Below are 12,732 nucleotides of genomic sequence, written 5' to 3'. Positions count from 1 at the left end.
AATGAGACTGAAACTTGTATAGAACACTGAGGGGCAATACGTGCCACTACCCAGACTTATTATCATTAACTTCAACCTTCTGTATTCTGTCCCTTAAATAATATTTGATTAAGTGAGTACAAGTTTCTAGAAATCCACAAAACTACTGTGTTTGATAATTATTTACAAGACACCACGTTGAAATTTTTTAGTAAAACAAAACATCCACTCCAAGCTACTAATCCATTTTTAGTTTATTAGTGCAATTTGTTAGAAATAACAAAGCAGCTTCAACTGTGCCTGAATTTAATCTTAAATTAGATTAATTATAAATTGAAACCTTTCTATTCTGACTGCCTGACAAAGTGTTGAAATACATCCATACACTAACACAAGCTCATCTCCCATTTTCTTTATACTATAGAATACTCATATTCTTTCACAGTATTCATACACCCCAAACAATATTGCACTGTATGGCATAATCCATGCTCAACCAAGAGCACTGCCTGCCTACTCTGCCAGCTCTTGACTCCAGCAGTTAACAGTGGTACCCTTTGAAGGCTCTCAACAACTTCATATTTTTGATTAATTACAGGTAAATATTAATTATAATAACAATGCAAAAAGTAAATATTGGAAAGTCAATCACATTAAGTTTTAAGACTGATAATTTCATATATATAAAGCAAGGCACCACTGTTTTAACATCATAAGTACATACACAATCAGTATTCTCCCAAATCTGAATCCAACAGCCATTAATCAACTATTGAACAAAAGTTAAAAATTTAAAATTTCTCCCTTAAAATAAAAGCAAAAATTGGGTTACAAAACCATATAGGAGGTTAGTCCTGAAGATTTAGTGTTTACTTCAAGATTATTGCTTAGTGATGACTTTATGAAGCCTTCAAATCATCTTCTGAGTTAATGAATTTGACACAGAACTAATTGCATCACACTGTTCATCACAATGTCCAAGACTGAAAACTACATGACTGCAATAACAAGAATCTAAAATATATCAATAAATGGAAAAGTTGACAAACACATGTACACATCTATGTGTGCATCTATGCTTGGCAAACCACCGTGTGGTACATGGCAGAGGATACATCCCATTGTACCAGTTATCAGGATTTCTTCCAGTTCCATTCATGTATGGAGCACGGGAAGAATGAATGTTTACATGCCTCTGTGTATGCAGTAATTATTCTAATTTTATCCTCATGATCACTGCATGAGCAATATGTAAGGAGTCGTAGTATATCCCTAGAGTAATTGTTTAAACTTCTTGAAGACTTAAGGTGCAGTTACGATATATATGAAGATGTGCTAAAAAGTAAAGTCTCCGAATTTTTTATGTGATAACTTTTAAAGATTTTTAAATAAAACTAATAGTATGAATATTCTATATCTCTATTCTTCATGTTGATATCTTTATTTCTCAATACAGGCACCCAGTGACAAATACAAGTCTCCCAATGTGGTACCATCACTATAGAATGTTTGACTTTGTTCACAGAGCCACAAATTTGCCTCTGCTTCCACTGCTTCTTCTCTTATCAAAGTGAAGTCCTGAAGTTCTCAGAGGTGTTCTTGAAGATTTGGAAACAGATGAAAAATGGATGGAGCCTAGTCATGATCATATGGAAGATGATCAATGACAGTAAACCCACAGCATCATGTGTGGTCTAACATTGTCAAGCTGAAGGAGAGGGAGCCCCTTGTTTGCACAAACACCAACATATGAATCTTCCATGCCACCATGTTACAATTTGGAGCCCTCTAGTGGCAGAAGACTGCAAATACATAGACATGAAAAATAAAGATACAGAATGTTAATAACATTAATATTTTATTTACAAAGCTTTAAGAACTTTCTCATAAAAAATTCAGAAACATTACTTTTCAGCACACCCTCCTATATATAAAAGAGGAAGCAGAATAAGAAAATAAAATGTACTTCATATTATTTGACTTGAAGCTGAGTAGCACAGCAGCAGTTAATCCCACAAATCAACTTAACATGCTTCTATGATTTCTGCATGTACTGCTGTTGGAAACTCTAATAGGTATTTTTTCATTTTTCTTATTTGCCACTACATTAGCAGATGAGAGAATTTCATCTTCTATAGACTATCTTTTACACAGATATGAGTTAGATAGGCATAAGGAGAACAAGGGAAATATGGGAATATTTATGAGTACCAACTGAATAACCAGCATACTGTGTTTTCAATGTTTACAAAAATAAGGCAATTGACTCTAGCTTTGGTATCTCAGGAATACTTTGTTTGATAACATATTGCAAAAGACTTGACAGAGATAGGGTGAACTATGCAGCATACTGAAACAAAAAACATCTTCATTATTAAGATAACTGTGTACTGTTTGAGTATGATGATAAAAAATCTGCCAAATTTTCCAGGCATGACCAATAGCCACCATGGTTTCCTGTGTTTGGCTAACATGAAGAGTCCATTTCTGCACATAAGCTATTGGGACCAAGTAGTAAGCACATGTAAGGCCAATACTCGTGAGCTCCTCTGTTTCTTTCAACTAGTAAAATTACTGGTGTGAGGTGCTGTCTCAATAGGAGAGGGTCGAGTAAATGTGCAACCTAGTAGAAATATTGGCTCAAATACATGTGTAAGGAAACATGGCTGTGGAATTGTTAGACTGTTTTCAGTGCCCTAGCAACTGGTGATAATAGCAAAATACAATAACATTTGCAAATAAATTAAAAAATAGGCTAGTTTAGTAACTGAATGTGATAAGCATTTATGACTGAAATTTAAGAAAGTTTATTTTATTAAATAAAAGAGAATTCACTCGTAAATGGTAGCCTCACGATAAAAGAAATAAAACGAAAACAGTTTTCATGTGAACAATTTGTTCGCTTGATTCATATATGCATGTAGAAAAGTTAGCAGTACATCAGATCTGAACACTGTGAATTCCAATAACAAGAGCCTATCACATGTAAGCATTAATTTTCAACGTCCATAGGCACCATAAATTTATGAAAATCTGAAATTAAAGGTTGTTAAATGATTGCACAGTCATTTAAAAGTGATAATAAATCTGAATCAAAATATCTATTTAGTTTCATTTAAGTGCTAACTATTTCACAAGATATTGATTCAAACAAGCTTTAGTTCACTGCTGCACATTGTGTCACACTGAAATACATAATGTTTTACTCATTTCAGTGTCCAATACTCACCTCCCTTAAACCAATTAACCAACGAAGTTAGAAGTTCTCACAGTATGTGAACAGCTACCATCTGTAGATGATGAACTAACATAAGAGTTCAACACACAGCATAAAATTTAAGGTCTTTCACACAGAGTGCTGTCAATATACCACAAAAAATCTCAATCCAGCATTGTCTACTACAAAATTCACGACCTTGATTATGACCACAACTGACAGCAAAAAACACCATGCCACTGAAACATCTTGCTTATAAATGGTTGCTAATGTTGAATGCAACATTCATTACAATGAAAATTATTTCATGTCCAACATTCAAATTCTGCAAATAAAACATTAAAACTACACGTATATAAAGATAGCCACCTTTGTTGTGATTCTTTGCCCCCTTACAAACTATGTTATAAATCTATTGGTTCCCTTATTATTGCAAAATATATATTGAAACATTTTGCACAAGGAAAACATAAAAATAAAAATTAAGTTACCATTTATTCTGAATACTCTTTCAATAACCTTTCACCTAATCCTCAGATGGGTAACAGGCAATGGATGAGCTGACACTGTGCTGACTTCATAACACAACTACTGGGCGGAATTGAATATTCTGGCTTAATTTGATGGGACTGCAAAATTGTTTGTTAATTGTAAAAATTATCTTGTGTATTAAAGTATGATATTGTATAAACTAGTATATTTCACTTACCACCTGATTTGAGTCTGTAGCACTTCAAGTTCACACACAATTAAATTGTTAAGGAAATTGGAAAAAATGACGATTAGTTACACTGCTATAACTTGTATAGTTTTTAGCATATAAAAACGTTTGAAGCATTGATGGGCTCAATTATGCACTCAAGTTGGTATCTTTGAGATTAATGTATAATAACTTGATGCTATGAAATTAAACATTCAAGATTTTTAACAATGTAATGAGAAGGAAATTTGCTACCCACCACATAGCGGAATCCTGAGTCACAGATAGGCACAACAAAAAGAGTTTCACAATTAAAGATTTTGGCCATTAAGGCCTTCATCAAAACAAACACACACACACACACACACACACACACACACACACACACACACACACATGCAAATTGAACTCACACACACGACTGCAGTCTCATGTAAATGGAACCACACTGCCTGAAACTGCATTCATGTGTGTGAGTTGCATTTGTGTGTGTGTGTGTGTGTGTGTGTGTGTGTGTGTGTGTGTGTGTGTGTGTGTCTGTGTACACGTCTATTGTTGACGAAGGCCTTAATAGCCAAAAGCTTTACTTGTGATAATCTTTTTGTTGTGCATATCCGCCACTCAGTGTCTCCACTATACGGTGGATAGCAACTGCCCTTCTCATAATATTGCTACATACCATCCTGGATTTTCCATTGTTTCATTCAAGATTTTTACATAGACATATTTTATTTCTGTGAGAATTCTCTCCATATATATTGGCAACAGGGAAATCCCCCACATGTTCAGTGTCTCTCGGAGCTTACTGTTTGCCTGACTGCCAGGACAATGTTTAAGCTCCACTCTGTGCTGGACTATCATCACTCCTTCAGAATGGTATGTGTAATTAAAACACAATCTTGTACGCATCCTGAGGATCTATTATGTCAATGCTTACATCTTTTAATGCAGATAGCTAGCTTGTTTGTCAGACTATACAGCACACAAATGGAACTGTCATATCAACTACACTTGTGAATGCTAATGAGGCTAAAACAGATAAAAAGTTCTCAGACACTCACATCTATATCCACATCTGAGTCATAAAGTGCAGTCATAGTCCGAGCTTGTCTTGGTCCAGACCCATCATTTAAAGCACACCTGGCTGAAAAGAGAAACATAGAATGTAGCACTACATATTTTATATATTCTTTCTTTTGCCTCAGCCATCAGTATACCAATGATAGCAAATCAAATACATGTTTGAAAACAAAATGCTCAACTGTATGCTTAAATTTGTGTTGCACCAATTGTTTCTCATTTCATGGTTAATATATTTACTTATTTATATGTCCATGAAGCACATTATAATGATATCAAATACGTATACATAAGCCAAAAAAGTTTATAGCAAATACATACAGTTGCGTAAACATAATACTGGACACCTCTAAACAATATATATATATATATATATATATATATATATATATATATATATAGGCACATGAACAAAACACACACACAGAATTACTAGCTTTCGCAACCGATGGTTGCTTCTTCAGGAAGGAGAGGGAAAGACGAAAGGATGTGGGTTTTAAGGGAGAGGGTAAGGAGTCATTCCAATCCCGGGAGCGGAAAGACTTCCCTTAGGGGAAAATAAGGACAGGTGTACACTCACACACACACACACACACACACACACACACACACACACACACACACACACACATATATCCATCCGCACATACACAGACACAAGCAGACATATTTAAAGGCAAAGGCACTCTTTGACTCTTTGCCTTTAAATATGTCTGCTTGTGTCTGTGTATGTGCGGATGGATATGTGTGTGTGTGTGCGAGTGTACACCTGTCCTTTTTTTCCCCTAAGGGAAGTCTTTCCGCTCCCGGGATTGGAATGACTCCTTACCCTCTCCCTTAAAACCCACACCCTTTCATTTTTCCCTCTCCTTCCTTCCTTCCTGACGAAGCAACTGCCAGTTGCGAAAGCTCGAATTCTGTGTGTGTGTTTGTGTGTTTTGTTCATGTGCCTGTCTGCCGGCGCTTTCCCGCTTGGTAAGTCTTGGAATCTTTGTTTTTAATATATTTTTCCCATGTGGAAGTTTCTTTCTGTTTTATATATATATATATATATATATATATATATATATATATATATATATATATATATATAGTCTGCTTGTGTCTGTGTATGTGCAGATGGATATGTGCGTGTGTGTGTGAGTGTACACCTGTCCTTTTTTCCCCCTACAGTAAGTCTTTCCGCTCCCGGGATTCGGGATTGGAATGACTCCTTACCCTCTCCCTTAAAACCCACATCCTTTCGTCTTTCCCTCTCCTTCCCTCTTTCCTGAAGAAGCAACCGTTGGTTACGAAAGCTAGAAATTTTGTGTGTGTGTTTGTGTGTTGTTTTATTGTGCCTGTCTACTGGCGCTTTCCTGCTTGCTAAGTCTTGGGTACTAAAATAGAAAGCTTAATAAGTTTTTGGACAAAGTCCTTACACACTCACACACATTCACACAAACACAAGACACAAAACTTGGCCACTGTTTCTGGGTGCTGGAGCCCAACATTGATTGTGTCTGGTGTGAGCAGCCATCTCCTGGGGAGGGGGGTGTGGGCAAGGCGGTGGCTTGGGGTGGGGAAGGGGCGGCTTGGCCAGATAGAGTTGGGGAAAGACACTGTGCTCCTTGTGCGGGCATGCAGGGATGTGGTGGGAACAGGATAGGGCTGCTAGCTGCACTGTCAGGGGCTGTGCTGGAGGGGTGGGGAGGGAGAGGGGGGGAAGAAGTAGAGAGGGAGAAAAGACTAATAGGAGTGTCAGTGGGAAAGAAGGTGTGTGTACTGCTGGAGTGAAGCAGGAGAGGGGATAGGTGGATAGAGGATTGGGAATAATAAATGTTGAGGCCAGAGCTGTTATTCCACTCCTGCTCCCAACCCCTTGCCTCACAGATCATATCAATGCTATAGACCTAGATGCAAAACTTATCCACACATCCCCCAACAACCACCTACTCCAGTCCTGTCACAGTCATCTTCAGTCCTATAAAAGGCAGGGCTACATGTGAAAGCAGTTCATGACCTACAAATTAAGCCACAACCACTGTGCTGCTTCTTACATGGGCATGAGAACTAACAAGCTGTCTGTCCACATGAATGGCTACAGCTGTACTGTGGCCAAGAAACAGTTCGTCACTCACTAGCTGAACCTGTTGCCTAGCAAGATACACTTCAGTTTAATGACTGCTCCACAAGCTGCGCAATCTAGATTTTCCTACTGATGCCAGCTTTTATTAACTGTGCAGGTGGGAACTCTTTCTACAACATATCCCTCCCACCCTCAACCTTTGTTATTCCTGTTCTCCATCCACCTATCCCCTTCCCTGCTCCCTCTCCAGCACTACTTCTCTCCACTTTCTGCAATTATTCACTTCAGAAAATGCAAAAATGTAGTGTCATATGACTACAATATCAATGATTACTAATTAGAGCCAATTGACTTTGTTTCATTGGCAAGATATGGGGTAAATGTGGCCTTCTACAAAGGACACTGCACTGCAATGAAACTGAACAGGCAGACTCTTGAAGATAGACATAAACTAACCTGTAAAGTTTATTAACAAAGTTTCAAGAACCAGTTAAACATGATGATTCTAGGAATATATTTTGATCCTCTACATATTGCTCACATAGGGATCATGAGCACAAGATTAGAATAATTACAGCATGCAGAGAGGCATTCAAACAAACATTCTTGCTAAGCTCTACACATGAACGGAACAGAAAGAAACCCTAATAACTGGTGCAATGGGACGTACCCTCCACCATTCATTTCATGATTTATGGATATAGATGTAGATGCAGATAGTAGGTAGCCCACTGCACAGTCTGGAACCTGTAGTACAAGAGAACTGAATGGATTGTGCTCTGCTCTCTAGGATGCAGCTAGAACAACCATGTAACCACTCTCCTCCACTTCATATTGTCTGCCTATAGACATGTGTGGTTGGATTACTCAGCATAGCACTAGAACTGTGGTGTTATCAGAGGTCTGTAGCCACTGTGGTAATATATGCTGCTATGTTGGTTGAAAGGCATTCAAAAACAAATTTCAGAATAATTTTTTTACTAACTTCAAATTATTCTCCTATATAATCCTTCCCTATTCCAAGAGATCAATGTTGATGGGGGTGTTGAACGTTCTGGGGATCTTAGAATTTAGGAAGGGGTCTGTTACAGTTGATATTCTGTTGTGTTGTGTGTGTGTGGGGGCGGGGGGGGGGGGGGGGCGTGATGAATTTACATACAATTATTTTTATCAAATTTGTCAGATACCTAAACCACAAGAAAATACCATATATCCGAACTATACATGAATAAATAATATCTTTCAAACAGTGGAAAATCCAGGATGTAGTGTAACAAATTGTGAAAAGGAAAGTTGCTATACATCATATAGCAGAGACGCTGAGTTGCAGATAGGTGTAACAAAAAGACTGTCACAAATGTAGCTTTCAGCTGGTAAGGCTTTCATCAAAATTAGATGACAAACGTACACATATGCACTCACGCAAATGCATCTCATACACACATGACTGCAGTCCCAAGCAACTGAGGCCACACATTGTAAAAAGAATAACTATTACAAACCAACAACTATTGTATCTATCCATGCAAGACTATCTTGCCCTTCATGGCAAAGTGTAAATTAATAAAACTCACAATATTGGGTACACAGTGAACAGTGATTATTAACTTCAAAAACCTTTTAAATGTATCATTCTCCTTCAATGATAAGTTAAGAATGTGGGAAAACTCCCAAAAATCAGTGAAAGGTAAATCACACAAAAAATATTCATTATTTAAAATACTAAGAAGAATGACAAAATAGTACTATACACCTTATACATGGGGAAAAGAGACTGTATCTAGCTTACAAACATTGCAAGCAGTATTACAGTGCTATATTCCATTCAAAACATAACAGGTCATGAGGGGAAAGTTGAGCATGGACAGGTACAGTCAGATGACATTTAAAGACAAATGTTAAAAAAGGAACACATGTGCAATACGAGGTGGAGACTGTAATAGGTCAACAAACCATGATGGCTGTCAGAAACGTGAAAGAGGAAGTAAGTCTTCATGGCAATAAGACACAATTTCCATGGAAGCGGACGATGACAGTAGGCACTGCAAGGTGCAGAAGATGGGGGAGTATGACCCTGAAGAGCAGGTACTATTTAAGATTTTGATGGGGTCTCAGAGAGAGTGTTCATGTGTAATCAGAGTAAACCTTAAATTCAAAACAAGTTGGCCTCTGTCTTAAGAATCACTCATGTGCATGGGAACCACACCAAAGGCATGCCAGGTGGCATACATTTCAATACATAAGACACTAGGATGTGCCAAAGAATGTTGAAATTTAGATTTCAGATAGACTCACACCTGCAAAAGTCAGAGGCCAGGTATAAATTTTTTGAACATAGACAGAGAAGAATTTTGTAGGAGAATGTAGAATGAAAATAATCCACTTGACAAATATAAAAATTACAGTTATGTGCATATTTTTAATCCTTACAAGTAACACCTTAAAAAAGAACTGAAACAGATATGTTCAAGCACGAGACAGATTTTATTCAACTGCTGCGCAATGTAGTATTAGTAATTGAAAATTTTGGGTGTAATTTCCAAAACAGAACATTGAAAATGATGTCAAGAAGAACATAAAAAATATGTGATCACACTCTTTCTGGTTTCAAATAAAGGATGCCATATAAATACATATAGGTATTATATTAGAAGTCAACTATATACAGCACACATACGACTGATCCATCACAGTCAAGTGAGGACAAGATTGTGGAAAGCAGCACAGACTTATTGTTATTTGTATTCCCCATGCATGTGGGCCCCTTAGCGACAGTGCCAGGGATCAGTGTTGAGCACAACACTCGCTGGTCAGACACAACATTCAAATCATCCTTGAAGAACTCTGGTTCATATGAGTCTGTATATGACCAGCTAGCTGCTTCCCTGTGTGGCAAGGTTTACTCATGGTGTGACCCCTTAGCAATGCTGGTTGGCAAGCAGAGAGTTATGGGCTGTATGTTAGCCTACTGTGGCAATGGAATGTGCAGATGCAATCACTGACTAATTAATTGATGGGGGTTATGGGACTAAATGGTGAGGTCATCAGTCCCGTGATTCCAAGTTACTCACAGAAGACAAAGGGTCTGCTAAAAGTGTATGGATCACATCAGAGGGGTCAAACTATAAAATGAGGAAGTTAAAAAACACACAGTAGAAGGCATAAAAGAGTAGACCAAATCTGAAAACTGGAAAAACACAGGGATAAAAGAATGGTCTTTGCATGGGGGAGTGGTCATGGGTCCCAGACTGAGGAAACAGGAAGAGAGTACTCAATCACAACCACTCTGCCACTGTTCCAGGAGTAATGCAAAACCTTCCATCTGAAAATAAAAGTGACTTTCTTGCAGGAAACTGAGGACCAGTTTAACCATCTGTGAATTATCTGACTAATGCATAGATGGCATACGACAGTTGACACTTTCTAAGAGGACCAGAAGAGAGAGAGCCAGACCACAATAGTCTCCTTTATTGTGTGGAGTTTGTTATTGAGAGCAGTGACACAGCAGATATCATTCCACTTTTTGGCAAAGAGAAATTTGACATAGGTCTACATATTTGCAGCTGGAATCATGAAAGGGAATCACGTTAAGTATCTGCTTCCACAGCTAAATGGTCAGACAGTCCATTCCCTCGGATGCTCATATGACTTCAGACCCAGAGAAAGACAACAGAGCAGGCAGCATGGCCAAGGGCAGAGAGAGGGTCATGGATAGTAGAGACCAAAGGGTGACAAGAATAGCATCAGTCTATAGCATGCAGGCTGTTCACTGAGTTCATACATATTGTAACACTGTGGATGGACGCCTGAGTAACAAAGTGGAGGACCCTGTTAATGGCCAGCAGTTCTCTTGTGAACACACTACATGAGCTCAGCAATAAATGGTGTTCTAAACAAGTAGGAGACATGAAAGTATATCTTTCCCTATCTACTGTCTTTCAACCATCAGTGTAGAAGATGGTACTATCCTGGGACTCTATAAGGATGGAACATACAAGACACCAGAATACCAGCACAGGGGCGACATATACCTTAGGATCCTGGAATAGGTCGGTCATAATCTGCAGTCTACGCACCATCCAAGAGGGATGTGGGAGGAAATACATGGGGCACATTTCAGTGAGTGGAGATGGATGTCCCAATAGAGGGAAGTGAGATGCATTCCAATTGGCAATCCCATCCGTGGGTGGTTATCAGGAGGTAGACATCCCTCATTTGCAAAGAGGACAGGGAATCAGCAAATGGCGATTGCTTAAGAAACCAGGAGTTGGCTCTATCGTTCTTGTACAGGAAGAATCCTTGCTTCTGCAAGGAGACTGTCAATGGGGCTAGTGCAAAAGGCACCAATAGCCAGAAACGCCCCACAATGGTGAACAGAATCAAGTATTTTCAGAGTGGAAGGAGCTGATGAGTCATAAACCTGACTACCATAATCTAGTCTGTACAAAACCAGAGCATGATAAAGAAGGAGAAGAGTAGTACAATCTGCACCACAAGATGTGTGGGCCAGGAGGCAGAGAGCATTAAGCTTCTACATGTATGTAGTCTTCAGGTGGCAAATATGCAACAACCATGTCAGCTTTTTATTAAAACTAAAGCCCATAAAATGGGACTGTGCTACAACTTCTATAGGAGCTAGTTGCCTAAATAAAGCTTTGGATCAGGGTATACTATGGGCTGATGTCAAAAATGTGTATCCCTCATTTTGGGGAAGGAAATTGGAGGCTATTGAAGATGGCCCATGCAGAGGCCCTTCAGATGTTACCATGGAGCTGGCACTCAGCAGATGGTATCAAGTGGGAGTTGCAACACATGCAACAATCATCCACATACAATGCTGGGGTAACCAGAGGACCAACAGACATTACAAGCCCGTTGATGGATATGAGGAAGAGAATGACACTTAACACAGGACACTGTGGGAAACTGTTCTCCTGTCTCTGAGGGGTGCTGAGTGAAGTGGCAACTTGAACCCAGAAGAGCTGGTGGGATAAAAACAATCAGATAAAAATTGGAAGGGGTCGTGAAAGCTCCATTCATGGAGGGTTACTAAAATGTGAATGTGCTACGCAGTCACATATGTCTTGAGTAGATCAAAGAAGATGTGACAAGGTGCTGGCGATTAGTAAAAGCCTGTCAGATTGCTGTTTCCAATCTAAGTAAATGGTCAGTTGTAGACTGTCTTTCCTGGAAGCCTCACTGGTACAGTGACAAAAGGACCTGAGATTCGTGTACCCAACATAATCTCAAGCAGTTTACACAGTACATGGGCAATAGCTGTCAGGAGATGTTGGGTTCTTCCCGGGCTCAAAGACGGGAATAACTGTACTGTCTCGCCATTGTGAGGGGAAGACACCCGCAAGCCAAATGTGGCTGAAGACTCTTAAGTAGATGTTGTCTCTGGGTAACATCCAAAAACTGAATCGTCTGGTTATGGATGGAATCCAGGTCTGAGACCATGTCATGTGAAGAGGCAAGAGCCTATGAGAATTCCCATTCAGTGAAGGGTTCATTGTAGGGGTCAGCTTAGTGGGGTTGAAACAAATGGGGCCTGTTCCAACTCAGCATTTCTGCTGGAGAAAGCTAGCAGAATAAGAAGAGGATGCCGATACTGTCGCAAAGTGTTTTGCGAGGTGTTCAGCAAGGGCTAATGGATCAGCACACAGCATTCTGGAGCACAATATCCTG

General features: G+C 39.0%; 1 protein-coding gene across 2 annotated transcripts in view; it reads right to left on the bottom strand.

Moving 5' to 3' along the window:
- LOC126284872 (fatty acid synthase-like) overlaps nt 1–12,732 on the bottom strand; it is a 364,243-nt gene that overhangs the window by 247,843 nt on the left and 103,668 nt on the right. For both annotated transcript variants that reach the window (XM_049984111.1, XM_049984110.1), the window contains exon 12: nt 4,958–5,040. In XM_049984111.1, coding sequence (XP_049840068.1) covers nt 4,958–5,040 — 83 coding nt within the window. The remainder of the gene's footprint in view (nt 1–4,957; nt 5,041–12,732) is intronic.

This window comes from Schistocerca gregaria, chromosome 8, assembly GCF_023897955.1.
Source record: "Schistocerca gregaria isolate iqSchGreg1 chromosome 8, iqSchGreg1.2, whole genome shotgun sequence".
NCBI lineage: Eukaryota > Metazoa > Arthropoda > Insecta > Orthoptera > Acrididae > Schistocerca > Schistocerca gregaria.
This window is presented reverse-complemented; position numbering and strand designations above follow the sequence as displayed.